General features: G+C 45.0%; 1 protein-coding gene across 1 annotated transcript in view; it reads right to left on the bottom strand.

The window, feature by feature from the left end:
* Nucleotides 1-5323: 5323 nt before the first annotated feature.
* The window catches only part of LOC147731258 (anterior gradient protein 1-like), a 56193-nt gene continuing 44332 nt past the window's right edge, over nt 5324-17184 (bottom strand). The window contains exons 6-8 of the mRNA XM_086956266.1: nt 8699-8762; nt 7918-8001; nt 5324-6370 (exon numbers count right to left, since the gene is read on the bottom strand). Coding sequence (XP_086812392.1) covers nt 6321-6370; nt 7918-8001; nt 8699-8762 — 198 coding nt within the window. The 3' untranslated portion in view covers nt 5324-6320. The remainder of the gene's footprint in view (nt 6371-7917; nt 8002-8698; nt 8763-17184) is intronic.

The following is a 17184-nucleotide window of genomic DNA, read 5'->3' as shown; positions in this document are numbered from 1 at the left end:
TTGTATGTCCCCCTTGCCTAGTGTTCATGTTGGTCTCCCTTGTACCCCTTAGTACATGCTTTCTCTGTCAGTTTCTTTGTGCTCCCTTTCTCCATTCGCTCCCTTCCTTGCTCCGGTGCATATTTCTGTCCAGTTGTCTTGTATAGGTTTGTGTTCTTCATAACACATTGTCCTGGTGTTCTTACTATAGTGTGAGTGTTTGCTCCTTTTCTGTTAGTGTATCTGCCTACCCCAGAGTAGGAGTCTCACTGCCTCATGGTACCTGTTTTCCCTACTAACAAGTGTGCTTTTCCTGTCCATGTGTGCATGTCGATTTCCAAATTTGTGTCTCGCTGATTCAGTGGTTTTTGCTACTACCCCCAGTGTTAATGTCATCCCTGACTCTGCGGCAGTGTACCAATGTTGGTATTCCTATCATGATTGACCTTGATCCTAGTTGGATAGTTTCCTTGTTGATGTGTCAGTGTATCCATAAGCCTGGGGACTTCCCCATCTCTGTGTGCATATTTCTCCATCCCTGTGTATGTCTCTGCATGACCCAGCATAAGACTATCTGTTTTCCGCACCCCGATATGTTGGTCACCCTGCCCTAACATGTGTCTTCCTGATAGTTGTAAATTCCCCTGCCACAGTGTCTTGTGTATTCTCTCTGTGTGTTACCTCTCCTGGCCTCAGCATGGGCCCGAGTCTGCCTGGTCCCAATGTTCAATTCTCCTTTCTCAGTACCAGTTTTTGTTTCTTTACCAGTATCATTAAATTCCCTTACCCATAAACTTAGTGATGTGTCTCCCTGCTACAATACACCCCTCTCCCTGTCGTGGAGCCATACTCGCCCCTGGTTTTGTAGGAATCCAATGTAAGTTTCTAGTTCTGGTGGTGGAGCACATGTTTCTCAAACGAACGTTGATGGGAGGGATTAGTTTCAGTCCAGGGGAGTCCTCTACCCCAGGACTTAAAAACTAATCGCACCACGAAAGTTAGAGGGGAACCTTGTTTCTGTGTTTGTCAGGGTTGCTCTCCTTTGCTGTTTTCTTCCTTACACGGATTCATTGATTTGGTCGTCAACCCTTTCGGATTGACTGGACAGTTATAGATCTGATACAGCACCCAAGAGAGAAATTATCAAGGCCCTAATTTTTCAGCATAGATGTATCTTGTACTGCTTGGGTTTTGGTGAATGAGGTTTTCAAAAGTAGAGTGTGTGGTTGGTCTAAAAGCTGACAATTTATTGAAGTCTTTAAAGTAGCATTAAAAGATGCTAACTAGTGGTGAACATAAGATGGTTTCATCCGTGCCCCTCAGCCTGATTTTTGCATCCTTATTCCAGGACAAACTGACTTTAATCCCACTGAATTGGGGTTTATTTCGTTTTTAGCTAGTTGTTTTTAGGGGGAAAACACTTATTTTTCTTAGATATTATAGAGGTTGATTTCTTGTTATTCACGCGTGTGAAGAATATAGGTGTAATTCTCTGCTCATTTTCCTACATTTGCATTCCTTTGAGCCAATCCAAGCACTCTGCACAAACACTGGCCTGCGCTCTATCTGTTCCATTTTAGAGATTCTCCATTGGAAAGTTGTGGAAAGTTTTCCCCATACCAGACAGGCTGAAGCTCAGGGTTCACCTTTCCATATTTAGTGATTGCAGAGCCTAAAATGGCGTAGGTCTGTTTAGGATTTGTTTTAAAGGCTGCTGTAATGTTCTTTTTAACAAATATATGTTGTTTTAAATCCGACCATGTGGGCAAATGATGCAATATGACAAGGTGTATACCAACTGTGCCCAAAAGCGGATGTTTCTTGAGAATAAGAGCTACCAGTCTTTTTTTGATTGACGTTTCTTTTAATTGCTACTAACAGATCTAGTTTCCCACCTAGAATTGCATGTGTTTTTAGGATGGTGCTCTTTTTCCCCAACTCACGAATGAGCCAAAAGTATTTGCTTTTACCCGTTTTTGAGGAAAACAAATAATATTAGACCAAATCCTGTACATTTTTCTTTGTTTGACTGACGGCCTCTGTTGAGAAATGTGGCATAAATCGTTTTGGCTTTTCCTTCATAATTAATGTAGTCCTTTAATCGATTTTTATTAGTTCTCTGTTTTGGTTAGAGAAAGCACAATGACACACTCTAACGTTTTTACGAATGTTTCTCAGAGTAGGTCTGATACCTGCATTTTTAGGTTTCGCCTATTACCATTCGCTTGCGAATGGAATAGGCGAAAATTCAAGGGCTTGATCGACTAGTGAAACCACTGCGGTTTCCTCACAGTGCATGTGAGGTCACTTGACCACAAAAGCGGGTCACGTGACCACACAAGCACGAGCATCTCCCTAATCCACCTGCCTCCACTCGCTCGCATTCACGCCCCACCACCAGGCTCTCCTGCCCCCATCAGGCTTCCCTCCTAATCCGCCTGCCTCCCCTCGCGCATTCACGCCCCCCCACCATGCTCTCCCGCCCCCATCCGGCTTCCCTCCTTGGTACAGAGCTGCGGTCACAGGGCATTGTGCGCCTTGTTCACTTTCTTTCTCTTTCTGTATCCCCCCTCTCCGGTCACATTTCTTCCTTTGCCTTTCTTCCTTAACTATTTCACGCTTTATCTTTCCTTTTCTTTATTTCTGGCTCACTGCATTTCTCTCTCTCCGGATACCCGTCTCTACCAATTTTTTCACATCAGCCCCACATTTCGTCTGATCTTTCTTTGTTTCTTTTACTCAATTTTCACCCTCCCATCCATTCCGCCTTTTCTTCTGTTCCGTTTTCCATCCACGTTTCCATCCCTCCGTGGACCCATGGTCCTCCACCCTCCCCCGTCCACATGTGCCTCAGTGAGCCCACACCCTTCCACAGTACCTAACGAGGTAGAAATAACTCCGGTTTTAAACAAACAACCGCCCCAAACAGCAGAACCGCAGAGGATGACAAATCCATGGCCCGGGGGCCCAACAGCCACAGTCGGGCAGGAAGAGGCGCCGACATGTGAGGCTCGTTGTGCCAAACCCGTGGCGAGGAACGCGAGGCCTGCCGCAACACGACCCGTGGCAGAGCGCGTGCATTCCTCCGCGCGCCATCTCCACCCCCGTTCCTGCTGTTATCACCTTCAATGCAAACACGTTGACCCAGGCAGGGCTATAGACAAAAGATCTCGCGTTCCAAAGCCTACTGGGCTGGAGCAGAGTCACTCGCGCGTCAGATCAGAGCCTCGCTTTCGATTGACCCCAGCCCAGACAGGCAGCGCATCTCGCTAATCCACCTGCCTCCCCTCGCTCGCATTCCCGCCCCCGCCATTTGCCACACTCCTTGCCTCTGTCTTGCCTCCCCCTCCATTCTCCTCCCCTCGCTCGCATTCCCGCCCCCCCACCAGGCTCTTCCGCCCCCATCCGGCTTCCCTCCGGCCATTTGCCACACTCCTTGCCTCTGTCTTGTTTCTTTTACAGTTGCGCGATATTATCGCTGCTTGCCATTACTTGCCCAACCCAATTTGCATTGGTGCTGTTACCACCTCCCTCCCACCCGCCTCTTGCATTTTGTCGCTTCTCCTGTGTTCCTAACCCCTTCCAGCAATCCTTCGTGTTTCTCTCCCACCCCGTCCTTTTCCCGCTGTTTATGAAGATTCCTTTCAGGTTTTGCAAGCCTGTCTGGCTTGTCTCAATATCACTTCACCCCATTCCCCAAAACTAAGCCACTCTATGTTCAGCATATAGCCCACCAGAGCTTCTATGCTTATGAGTGCGGAGCAACGGCTGCCAGTGAGGGGTTTGCACTTGGTGATTGTCAACACAGTACCTTCAAGGCTGAGCCGAATTCTGCGACCTCAAACCAGCAGTGAGCTCCATAAAAACAAGGACACACTGCAAGCTTATGGAAACAGGAATTTGTATGAGCAAACATTGCAGGGGGTAGCCACATACACCATTTTAGTTGCATGTGAAGCATGTTCATCAGAGTTACTCCTTCACAGTATTCGGAAGTCGACACGCCATATGCACATACATGCACTTGCAGTCTTTTCTCTTAGTCCATGAAGCTGCGTTAAACCCAAAACACGGGGAGCTTTTATCTACACACCGTACAATTTCCGTGGTTTTACAGAAGTACCATTCTTTGACCAGCAGCAACGTTATTATGAAAACACGACAGGGACTAGACTAGAAAATCTAATGTTGATATCAGGGGTAGCCAGATACACCATTTTAGTTGCATGTGAAGCATGTTCATCAGAGTTACTCCTTCACAGCATTCAGAAGTCGACACGCCATATGCACATACATTCACTTGCAGTCTTTTCTCTTAGTCCATGAAGCTGCGTTAAACCCAAAACACGGGGAGCTTTTATCTACACACCGTACAATTTCCGGGGTTTTACATAAGTACCACTCTTTGACCAGCAGCAACGTTATTATGAAAACACGACAGGGACTAGACTAGAAAATCTAATGTTGATATCTGCAATGGAATTTTATTACTCTGAACCCTGAATCAAATGCCAACATTAGCTTAAGAAACACACTTTTACACTTTTTACACTTTACACAATAAAAACAAGTATTGGCAAACCCAATACCTCTGGTTGCCAGCCTTCAGGCAATTCCTGTTTTGTTGTGTCATGGTTTTCAAAAAACAAATAAGCCAAGCCCTCATCAATCAAAAAAGAAATGTACTACAGGCAAAAAGTTCTTTGGTCTAAAAAAAAAAAAACACACATTTCTATAGTACTCCCTGGCACAGAAGGGAACTGCAGCAAAATCAGTCCGTCTGGCATTAGCTCAAAGCCTCTTTCCTTTAAGAAAGAAAAAAAGGCAAGTAAAAGAAAGGAAAACAAGCACTGGCGTTGCCAATAGGTTTCGCATTTGGAAAGTTGAAGCTATTGGTTTTGTAAATGACATTTTATATTTATATATCGTTATTGGCATTGTCAATAACAATATATAAATATAAAATGTCATTTACAAAACCAATAGCTCCAACTTTCCAAATGCGAAACCTATTGGCAACGCCAGTGCTTGTTAACTAATTGAAACTATGAACACGTGACCTTGAGTATCTAAGATTTGGAGCTAATATAAATGCACTATCTAAGGTTTTTCACATTTTCTCTCAATATTAGTTTTCCCTTAGTCACTGTGTTATGTTTTTGTAAACTGAGCACTCGTACTTTGTAGGATCTTTGAGTTGTTATGCAGAAATACAGTTTTTGTTTGATTAAAGACTCGAGGCGTTCAAGAAAAACCTTCTCTGAAAGGAAACGTACGTACCGGTATTTCTCAGGGTGATGAAAGTACCTCACCGACTGCAGAAGGAAGAGACCGACTCATCACAGTTGTTTTTCAGCTTTATTTTTCAGAAATATAAAAACGCAGAAAAAAAAATCATGTAACACATATGGTGGCAGATTCCGTGTATGGGGTTTGGAGTCCGCGGGCACCATTGCTTGTGTAAGACTGGTTGGAACGCAGATCACCTTGAAACCCTGAAGAAGCCCTTTGACTAAAGACCACAACAGAAAAGAGCGGAAATTGGGCAACTCTGGTCTTAAAAAGGATATTCGATATAGAGGTGGAAAGAGGTTACACACTTATTTAAGAGACTGCCTGCCTGCCTGTATGTGACAATTACCTGGACGTTGTGGGTGATACACCAGCCGTGGGTGCTTGCTGCCTGTACAAGTGCTCTCAGTAACAATTGAGGCATCCTCCTGGCCAGGGCATTGACTGTTTGCCCCCCTGCCCTGGGTTATATATGTACAATCTTTGCTCAGTGTTGTGAGTACAACTCCTGCCGAAGAGGGTGTATCTGAGACCACTTGCCCAGTGTGGTTTATTTACAATCTATTGCGAAGGGAGGTCTGCGTACGACGGCTACCAGAGCAGTGTGCGTGTCACCCTCTGTCAAGGATGGGGTCTACATAACACACTGCCTGGCAAAGAGTTGTACAAGACCTCGTTTCCTCCCCAAAAAAGGCCAGACGCATATGAATGCGTCCAGGAACTTCTTGGTGCCAAAGGGGGGGAAACTCGAACAAGAGCTGGGTGTATGGTGCTGGGTTGTTACTGCTGAGCACAGTTATGTATGGGGTGATGGGTGAACTCTTTTTACTGGGGGGGACATGAGGTGGAGAAGAGGTCCCTTTAACAAAGAACCAGCATAAGAGAAAGTTTGCCAAGGTTGTGCCTCATCAGTGGTTACATTTGTAAGGGATATGTAGGTGGTTTTGTATAGACTGGCTTCATAGGCTGCTTCTCATACATCTCTTCCCAGCGCTTGTACAATGTGGCTCTTGCTGGCAGATGGTGGCTTAACCAGGGGCGCTGGCACATTAGAGTTCGGTGTGGAGAAGGACCTTCGCCTTTTTCATGCTGGTGATCACTGCACAGAAAATGGACATAATGAAAACAGAAGCCATAATGCGGTTGGCCACACCATTTAACATTTCATTACTACATTGTGTTTTTGAATGAGAAAAGTAAACATTTGTGGATTATTTAACTAAGCACAAATGAGAGGATCCAAACTGCAGGCCAGGTGTCTCCTGTATGTGCTCGGCGCCCATGCTAAAGACGTTTTGAAAGCGAACCCCAACCCTCTCCCTCAGCTTGCTAGCAGTTCAAATATTATGCAACCAAATCCCAGTGCAGCCTTAAACGTCAGTGATGGCAAACTCATGCGTTCTCTTACCAAAGTAGCAGAGGTCACCTTGTGCTCCACCTTTCTCCCACTGACCACAGTAAAGGAAGCCTACCTCCCTGCAAGGTTCTCCAGGATCACCTATATTCTTCACCATCTGCTTTCCGCAAGACCAGTGGTGGTCGTGGACGCTTAGATGATTCCTGGGACTTTAACACACTCCTCGACTGACCTATGACCAACTTTTACAGCCAGGCGCAGGCTCTAAAATATGTGTCCGTCTGCCATTGAATTAATATTCTCCCTCAGTTTCCTAACATAAGTTTGCTCCAGAACAACCAACTTTTCCTAAGTGCTAAAAGTAATGCCAAACTACCCATCGATCAAATGTAGTTGTAGTCAATTAGCCTTCAGCACCAAAGTTTAAAGCCTACCAGTCACCCTGAAATGATAGTGGCAGAAGGATACCTACTGGGATCAGGTCGGTTAATCTATGCGACCCCTCACCTACTTTGATGCTTTCTCCACTTTCTTCCTGCTATAGAACTTCACCAGCAGGAGAAGGCTCTACCACTGACTCCTGTTTTAACTGCACCACCCTTTACTTTGCCGTACTTCTAAGTAGCCCAAAAGGTTGGAACGAGACTTGTATTCAGAAGTAAGTCTTGATACTCTATCTCTACTGAAGATGTTTCTCTGCAAGCAGCTGGGCTGGTCATAATCACTGTGCATTCATGGGAAAGCTCAAAAAATGTTTTCTCCACATGTTCAGAAAACACTGAAGCTCAGTAAGCGGTAGACACAGATCAGTCCTCAAACCTATATTAAGACATGCACTAGCCAACAACACCTCTGCGGTCAAACCACCTATTGCAAAAAAAGTTATTTTCTATGAACTCTCTGTGAATTGTCTCCTTGACACAACCCAGCGTTGAGCTCTGTTGTATGCAAGTTCATTGAAAACTTTTGATAGAACATCCCTATTTTTAGTCAATGGGCACAAGCCTCAAAGCTCTTGCTTGTTTCCCACAAGCCTCCCATTTTCCTATCCAACCTTGTGGCTCTGTGAATGGAGTGTAATTCAGAGGGAATGCTATGGATTGGAAGCAAAAGCGTTTCAACACAAGTAATAAAACTGGTTAATAGCATCTTATCGCAAATAAGAATATTACTAATGGGGGCCCTCGTACACTGTCATCCAGACATTCATAGCTGTAGCCTTTATAGCACATTGCATTTGGAACGACCACCCAGATCAATCAAGGAATTATCCACCAGATTCGACTTACGTTCTGGGATGTCGTCAGCCTCATAGGTATATTGTTTGTTTCCATATCTGCCTGCGATGTCGGTGCGAACAGTCAGCGATGGATCTTCAAGAGAAAGACACAATTGTGAAAAAAAAGAAACTAGAATGGTGAGGTAGACGATTCTCTACCGTGTTTACCAAGCTGCCCTTCTTCCACTCATGGTGGTATATTCCTAGATCAAATGACTGCAAGCAGCTGCAGCCATTGTGTTATTGTGATCGTGTTTAATTAAAACTATGAGAGTGAATGACTAAGAGGTAGATTTGCCAGAGGGTGGAGTAGTCTGGAAAGGATGGGTTAGTGCTGTGCTTGTAGCCTCCAAAGCCTTTCCAGGTACCATTATGCTGTTTTCTTTATGGAGATTTTTTTAGTGAACAAATATGGCCGCTTTTCATTAGTAATTTGCAGCTGGTTGATATCTGTAATGGGTTCTCCTTTTGAAATAAGCACTCGCTAATGACCAGACTTATCTGATGCAGAGTATAGAGTACGTGTTTAGTCTGTCCTCAGCAACCCTATTCTTGAACTGCCAACAGAAGTGAATATCTATGTTAGTACTTCTGGTAGTTTTGTGACAAATGGCATTGAGGAGAACGCATGTAGAGAGATTATGCATGCAAGGTGGAATGAGTTCAGTAATTGTGGCCTCTGCAAATGGACAACATCACATATTATGTGCATGGGGCATCGCAGCTTGATAACAGAAATCAACTGTGTTGCTCAGAGATCACTCTTTCTTAGGTGCTGAGAAGAAACTCACCAATGAACATGATCCTTGGGACGTACTGACCATCCGGTGCCAAGTTGGTGTCCGTGATGGGATGCTGTGGGACCAGAGAAGAGCGGTGATTAGAACGAGAATTGCTTAGAGCTTTTTAAGGTGTAACTTTCCAGTAAAGAATGTGGAAGTATCCTCCCTGTACTTGAAACCTTGAATCAATATGCATTCCAAGTACCTCTGGCTCCCTGTGATTGGACTTCCCTGGCACTGGCACCCACAGTTTAGTTGTTTATTCTATATTTGCATAATTCAGGGTTAGGTGGCTACAGTTAGATGATCATAATATGCCCTTCAATTTTCTGGAGGTTAAAAAGTAGAAGTGTCTCTTTGAAGATTATTAACAGTCGTTTTCATACACTCTGCTCTGTACATTCCAAACACTAAACATAGTAACATTGCAATACAACACAGAATACGGGCAGACTAGCAACCACCATATGAGTTCTAGCATCTGTACCAATGTAAAAATATTATGATGATTTCCCCTTCCTGGTGAGGGATGGATTGAATATCACAAGTAGCCATCCGGAAGTAATTAACTGGAAGGAAGGATATAAGAACTCTGACATCAGGGTTAGGAGGGAAAGTTGGTTATGTCATTGGCTGGTTTGTATGGATCCAGAAGATACTACAAAACATATTGTTATTTGTGTATTCCTGACAAAGATGGAGGATGTGCTTCAGCATTCCATACCACGATAAGGCATCTGATCCCACACCAAGCTATTGAGGATCTGCTGCTACATGGTGGAGGACCCTCTCCCACAAACCACAAGATGTAGGATTTTCAACGAGATCGCACAACACCATGGGCGCCTTCGGCTTGATGAAGGGTTTGCCTCTAATTGTGGCAGATGGCACAAAAAGATGAAGGTTGTGATTTTGCATCTCACAATATTATGAGGATCCCTTCCCATAGCCCGAGCAAGATTTAGAATCTGTCTCCATATAAAATACCAAGCTACTTTACTGTATGCTTGAGATGTCTTCTGCTCTTTGTACATTGAAGTAAAGGGAGCTGTGCTGTTTGAGAAGCATTCAGAATTCCCGGATGACATATTCTGTATGCAGGTTGTCCGCAGGTTACTGAACTGCGCCCTCATGTTCGCTAGCAGGTGATCCTTTGGCTTTATTAATTGCTGCAGCCATGTAGTTTGCCTTTGCATTCCAGAGCTGTTCTTTACCTGGTCTTCAATTCCATTTTGTCTGCTACTCCCTTCATTCTGTTTCATGTATTTGCTATTCTGATTTCTTGCTAGAATTCGTGGTTTTGCTCCACCTGTTATCCTGCCAACATTTGTGTCTGGATAAATCTGCTTCGCAAGGGTTACTAAATACACACTGGGCAGATGTCCTGTTTCTGTAAGCTGAAACACCCATGGAGGTGTCCAGACATTGAAACCTGCACTGCACTTATGGGAGGACATCAAGTTTCTCTCTGAGCAGGTTCAATGTTTAAGGGGGTATATTTGTTTTGAACCTCCTGTCCTCTTATTTTTTTATCCTATCTAAGGACACTACAGAATAAATACATTGAGCCCTTGAGATAGTTGTAACCTATCATGCACTTTTATCACTGCACTCTGCCCCTCACTCACCTAAACTACTTTGTGGCATCCCTTTGTCTGAAAACACCTCGGCTCCTCTCTACCCACTACACTCGCTGGAGAGTCGTAGCCCATATCTGGGACCTTGCTGCCCCGATGTGCGGAGAGAGCCCAATGATAAAGCATGTCACCCTTGAATGAGTGAGGGGTCTCGTCCTTAAAAAGGATTCCTTCCCTTTGCACTTAGTACACAACCCCGGTTTTAGCAGAGTGCATCTTTTATGAGTTTGAATATTCAGATGGGGAGCGATACATTCTCTGGTGGGAATTACTCCCTTGGATCCCAAGTGTGGTATTACAGGTTCAATGTTTTTCTTCGGTAATGCGAGAAATCCCCTCTCCTATGCGGGTTGATTCTCAGTCTACGAATCTTTGCTTCAGCCTCGTTTCCTAACACATCAGCCCCCAGGCCGAATCTGTGATAGTGGGGCCCTGTTATCAGGGACTCATTAATAACAATAAATAAGTGCAGGGATCCAAAGTTTTCTTTGGGGATCTGCTGACAAGGATGCCAAATGTCGAGATTGCAGAAAAGCAAATCTATAGAGTCTACATTTCATCTCAAGAGTCTTTATTCCAGCACAATATAATTCCTGTCTATCCCGCGCTTGAATGTTATTTTTTTATTCCCATCTTTCGCCCTATGTCACCATTATCCTACTTTTTTCTTTTTTCCTCTGTTCCTTTTCAGCCCTTCTTTCTCTTGCTCTGGATCAAAGCCTGCTGAAAAAAAGATCATTGCTGGTCCCCAAAATAAATGTCCATGCCCACTGTCTGCACAAATGAAGCCCTGGAATCCGTGACTGTGTAGCCTGAAAGTTTGAGAGACTGTGTTAGGGATCTTTAATAACACTTTTTTGGAAACTAAATATGCCTGGGATATGCGACAATGCACATCTGAAATTTGTATTTAACTATAGCTGGAATTTGTGACAATCCACACCACAACCGTGAGACAGTTGTTTTTGAATGTCTGCCAATCCATACTTGTACTCTGTATCTGTCTAAACAACCTATACTTTAAAGCCGTGATAATCGGCATTCAGTTGCAATCTTTCTTTCCAATCTGTCAAACTGTGATACTCTGAGAGAGAAACCTGCATGACTTAACGGGCCAGAGGAGTGTCAAATCGTGGGTGGAAGAACCATGTTGTCGATTCAAGACTACGCAGTGTTGGTAGTTAGCGCACCAATGTATAAAAGCATTGGCCGGCTGGCAGGATTCCCCATCCAACTTTCTTTTGTTCTGCGCTCCGACCGATTTCTAACATGTAGTCTAGGGTTGCCACATCATATCTGTGTACTGGCAGCAAGTGTGCAATGAGCTCTCGGATTTTGGAGTGAGTCCTTGATCTGACCCCAGGGTGGCCCTGATGGGTATGGTGGATGAGGTGGGCTGACCTAACATTTGTGGGTGTCGCCACACTGGTGACTAGGAGGGACATTGCTCGGCGATGGAACTCCTCAATACTAGCTGAATGGAGGGCGGGAGTGGACTAGTGCGTTGCTCGGTGATGGAACTCCTCAACCCTAGCGGAATGGAGGACGGGAGTGGACTGGTGCGTTGCTTGGTGATGGAACTCCTCAACCCTAGCGGAATGGAGGGCGGGAGTGGACTGGTGCGTTGCTCGGTGATGGAACTCCTCAACCCTAGCGGAATGGAGGGCGGGAGTGGACTGGTGCGTTGCTTGGTGATGGAACTCCTCAACCCTAGCGGAATGGAGGGCGGTAGTGGACTGGTGCGTTGCTCGGTGATGGAACTCCTCAACCCTAGCGGAATGGAGGGCGGGAGTGGACTGGTGCGTTGCTTGGTGATGGAACTCCTCAACCCTAGCGGAATGGAGGGCTATCAACTGAATCATGACAAGATCTGGAGGAGGTGGGGAGGGGCTTACTATGGATTGACTGGTTGATGTTTTTTTTTCCAAAGCTGATTATACTGTGTAAGTGAAATGCGACTGTTTCTGTACTTTATTTGGTGATATAAAACCCAATAAAAATGTGTTATAACGAAAAAAGCCTTGGGCACGTGTTTCTGAGAAGGGCTTTGGGCACCAGTTATCATTCTATTCCAAACACTGGCCTTGAGTCTATGATAACTCGCAACTGGAAACTTTCATAGTGAAGACCGCAAATCTCTAACCCAAATGGTAACCTGTGATGAAACATACCTAAAATCTGTTATGAATTAAGTGAGGATCTGGACATGGAATATGAGGTGATTCCTACCTAAAATCTCAACCAACTTCTATATTAAGAAGACTGCCCATTAAGGCCCTTCTACTAAGGGGGCCAGAAATACCAATGTGATACTTTTGCCCCGAAATTACAGGTAAATTGGGATTCCATAATGTGATCCGTAGGCCATAAACGAAAACAACTAAATCATCTCCATTTTTCCCATACACATGAACACATTGCTCCACTCTAATACATGCTCAAGCTTCAGTGACTAATAACTAAAGCTAGTGTGCCGAGATCAACTCTGCATGGCATAGGGAGACTAGGGAGTGAATTATGCTGTTCTCTTTCTGGCAGGTTGCATCTGTGGTTGGAAGAGTGCACTGTTTAACAATAGTTATCAGTGTACCAAGAAGGAGTGTTTACTCATATAATGAATGCACATCCTGCTTGAGAACATTTCCATTGCTGAAAAAGGCTATAATTATCTGTGCTTAGAGTTCCTTGCCAGGCCTCTTGCTGGATCTCCAGGAGCTTCTGTCATTCAGCTGACTAAAACTTCACCATCAAACAATGATCCAGCTTATAAACTTTATTGAAGATTCAGGCATTGACTATAATACCGCAGTACAGTAGTGTGTGTGTTTTTTTTAATAAATCGTTTTATTGCAAATAAACATGATATAGTTCAGCTTCAAGACACAACCAATTGAAATCATTCTCCCTGTGATTTTTAGCGACCCCTGCCCCCACCACCACCACCCGCCCAACACATAAACAGTTTACTGAACATTAGTGGTGCCCGGGAGGCCTCTGGCACTAAAGATCAGCTCCCCCAATTCCACAGGGGGGGCATAATCCGTCCCTATGATCGTTCCATTTCCCCATATTTTGGTCAATTTACCCTGGACAGCCCCAGCTCTCATGGACCACCCTTCCCGCAAGCATACACCAATCCATATCCAACTTCCAATCATTCAGTTAAAGCAGCTGTTTAGCTCTCCAAACACGAGCAATATAGCGTTTAGCCACCATTTGCCTCAAAGTCATCCAGATCTGGATCATGCGGGTGAGATCAGTTTCTTCCCAACAGACACCACTTTGGGGAGACCTCCATTTTACTCCCACAAATATCCTTCAGACAAGCCACCACTGATTGCCAGTAACCCTGTATGTCCGCTCAGCTCTATATCATGTGGTAAAATGTGCCTATCTGGCCACATTTCCTAAGACACATTGCGGTTGCCCTGTCTATCTTCAAAAGGTTAGTGCATGCATAGTAGCACCTATCCAGTATTTTCAGGTGCACTAGACTAAACCTAGATCATAAAGCCACCTCCTAAGGGGATGCCAAGGCCTCTGGCTACTTGTCATCCTCCAGGCCCTCATGGTCTCGCTACCAGTGTTCCCGCAGTTGCATCAGGGTTTCGGGTGAGTTGTTGATTAGCTTGCGGTAAGTAAGGGAAACCACATTTTTGGGCTTATTGTCAGTTAATAGTCTATCCTCGAACGGGGATGATTCGGGGAGCTCCTCCCCTTTCCCCAATGCCCTTTGCAGTGCATGTTAGATTTGCAGGTGTCTGTAGGCCTCAGAGGGTGCCAGTTGATATTCAGCCTGCAAGTCAGCGAATGGAATAGCTCTATCCAGTGTCTATAGATCTCCCAACCTTGCAAGGCCAATGAGGTCCCATTTGTTAAATTCTGGATGTATCCCCAATGTGCCTGGTTGTGCAATGTTCCACAGGGGAGTGACCAGTGTAATCCCACCTCGCCAACCCAGTGTAGTTAATGTTTTGTGACAAAGATTGAGGGTGACTGCCATGGGACTTGGGAAGGATGTAAGACTTGGGTCCATGCAGTAAGTTGGTTCCAGATCAGGAAGGTAAACCCAGTGGTTCATGGTTATAAGTTGTGCCACCCAGTAATATTTCTGTATTTATGGTAGGGCAATACCACCATCATACCAGCTCCTTGCCAATGTTTTGGCGGCTATTCTCGTGGGTCCCCCATCCCAGAGTAGTATTCTAGTTTCTTGATCAATAGTCTGGAAATAGGATGTTGGGACTGGGTAGGGCGTGTTCTCAAGGGCATAAAGAAAATGGGGTAGCTCTATCATTTTAAATAAAGGAGCTTTACCCAGAAGCGACAGAGGCAGGACCCTCCAATGCTGAACATCTCCCCGCAGATATGCTAGAGAGGGATCTAGATGGTGAGCATGGAAGACGCTTAAATCTGTGGTGATATAGATTTCTAAATAACTGAACTCCTCCACAACGACACTCGTGGCACATTTGCTTGGCAAATGCGGTCCATTTCCGTGAAGGAGATAGAGCAGGGAATTGTTCCAATTAATGGTACACCCAGAGTACTGACGGAACAGAGTGAATACATGCATAATTCTATCAAGGGTGTGAACTAGATCCGAGACATAAAGTAAGATTTCATCTGCTTAAAGGGAGATTTTGTCCTTCCAGTCCTCTGCAATCAAAGCTCTCTAATCAGGAGGTCACCGCATATCCAAGCCGCGAGTGGCTCCAGAACTAGGGGGCAAATATTAAGGGGAAGAATGGACATCCCTGATGTGTGCTACATTAGAGCCGGAACACCGATGAGGTGCCTCCATTCACCGTTACCTGAGCCAAAGGGTCAGTATAGTAGAGCCGCACCCATGACAGAAAACGCGGGCAGAAGCCGAACCGTATCAGACCTCGAAGATAAGTGGCCACTCAACGGTATCGAAGGCCATTCCTGCATCCAGCAAGAGCACAAGAGCATACTCATAAATCCTTGTGTCCCAAGACACCATGTAGGCACCGCAAACTAAGAGCGGTTCTGTGCCCCAGCATGAAGTCTGACTGATTCGGATGGATTAGGATCCTGGCCACTGGGACCAATCCCAAGGCCAATAGCTTAGCTAGAATTTTAACCCCTGCATTTAAAAGCAGAAAAGGCTTGGCTGAGGCACAGTCTTCCAGCAATTTGCTGTCTTTGTGTGTAACAACTATGTTGGACATTCTCTGTTTTCTGGGTAAGGAGCCTGCTTTTTGGCTTTCTATAAACATTTTGAGGAGATGGGGAGCAATTGTAGGTGCTGTAAGCTTGTAAAGCTCAATAGGGAGGCTACTGGGTCCCACTGCCTTACCAGAATTCAGGTCACGGATTACCTTCACTATTTTATCCTTCGTAATGCATTCTTCCGAGTGGTAAAGGCTTGGGAGTTGAGTATCTGACAGTTCATGCGGTTCATCAGCAATGGTCGTAAGTCTTGGGGAGTATAATTGTGTGTAGTAGGCCGCAAAGGCATTTGCCATTCCCTGTCTATCCTTCACTCGCTCCCCTTTATCAGTTACTATTTAAAGCACCCACCGATTTGCCCTTTCCTTTCCGTCAAGCCTGGCCATGAGCTTCCCAGCCCTCTCACCCATCTCGTAGAGGTGATATTGTGTAGCGAGATAGTAGGCTTTAGCTGATTCTGTGGCAACATACTTGTATTCCTTCTGTTTCAAGGTAAGGCGGTGTTGCATGCTCACCTGGTCGGCATTTGTAAGCTCAGATTCCAAGTCATGGATTTCATGCTCAAGTGTCTCTAAACGGGCCCCTTTTTTTTCTTTTTATGTTCCACAATCAATGAGAACCCCAGGCTGTTTAAGACAGCCTTATATGCTTCCCATAGGGTCTGTGTCAAGTCTACTGAACTCTCATTTTCCTTGAAGTAGTTTTCCATAGTTATAGAGAGTTCCACATGGATATGGGGAACCTTTAGATACCAGGGGTTAATTACAACTCATTGGTGGTTGCCTCAGTCAGGTATACCATAAACCATGCAGACTGGGGAGTGGCAAGATATTCCCCAGGCGAGATGACAAACCTTCCAAAAGTGAGGGCATAGGTGGGACAGCGTGAGAATGTAATCAATTCCTGAGAGGCTGTCCTGGGCTCCCGAGTTGAATGTGTATTGTAGCTTTACTGGGTTGCGGACACGCCATATATCAACGAGTTCAAGGGCCACCAAAAAGTCAACTAGAGGATGTCTGGAAGATCCAGTCTGCCAAGGAGGCCAACAGTCCTTAGTCTCACAGTGAGCTGCATTAAAATCTCCAGCCAATATTAGTACGCCATCTGGGAGTAGTAAAAGGAGAGCACTTAACTCTGAGAAAGGCGCATCATGTAGCCTGTGGAGAACATATTCTGATATGATATTCAGCATGTTATACTCCCATCTTCCAGAAAGTGCAGCATATCTTCCATATCGATCTTACCAAGTGTTCTGCACTGTGAATGGCAGAGATTTTGGCATCAGGGTGCCCACCCCTCTGGATCCTGTGGTACATCCAGAATGGACTATCATTTTATATCCCCACCTGTCCAATCTTCAATAGGTATTACCCTTGAGATGACTCTCCTGTAATACTACCTCTCTTTTGAGTTTGTCCACTAGTCCGTTTACATTTCAGGATACTATTTTAATATTAAGAGCCATCAAAGTCATCATTGTGAGTGTATGGAGGATGGGTAGTGGGTAAGCTCAGACCGCGGTGGGAGTGGCCAGGTGCCACAACCAGGACTCGGGCGAGGAAATCTAGACCATGTCAATGACAGTGTGCAACACATAAAACATTGAAACAAGATCATAAAAAGCAAAACCAAGCAAATCCCCAACAAATGACCCCTCCATGC

The sequence above is a fragment of the Lissotriton vulgaris genome, chromosome 2_1 (assembly GCF_964263255.1).
Source record: "Lissotriton vulgaris chromosome 2_1, aLisVul1.2, whole genome shotgun sequence".
Taxonomy (NCBI): Eukaryota; Metazoa; Chordata; class Amphibia; order Caudata; family Salamandridae; genus Lissotriton; species Lissotriton vulgaris.
The sequence above is the reverse complement of the archived record's forward strand: the minus strand, read 5'-3'. Positions and strand labels throughout refer to the sequence as shown.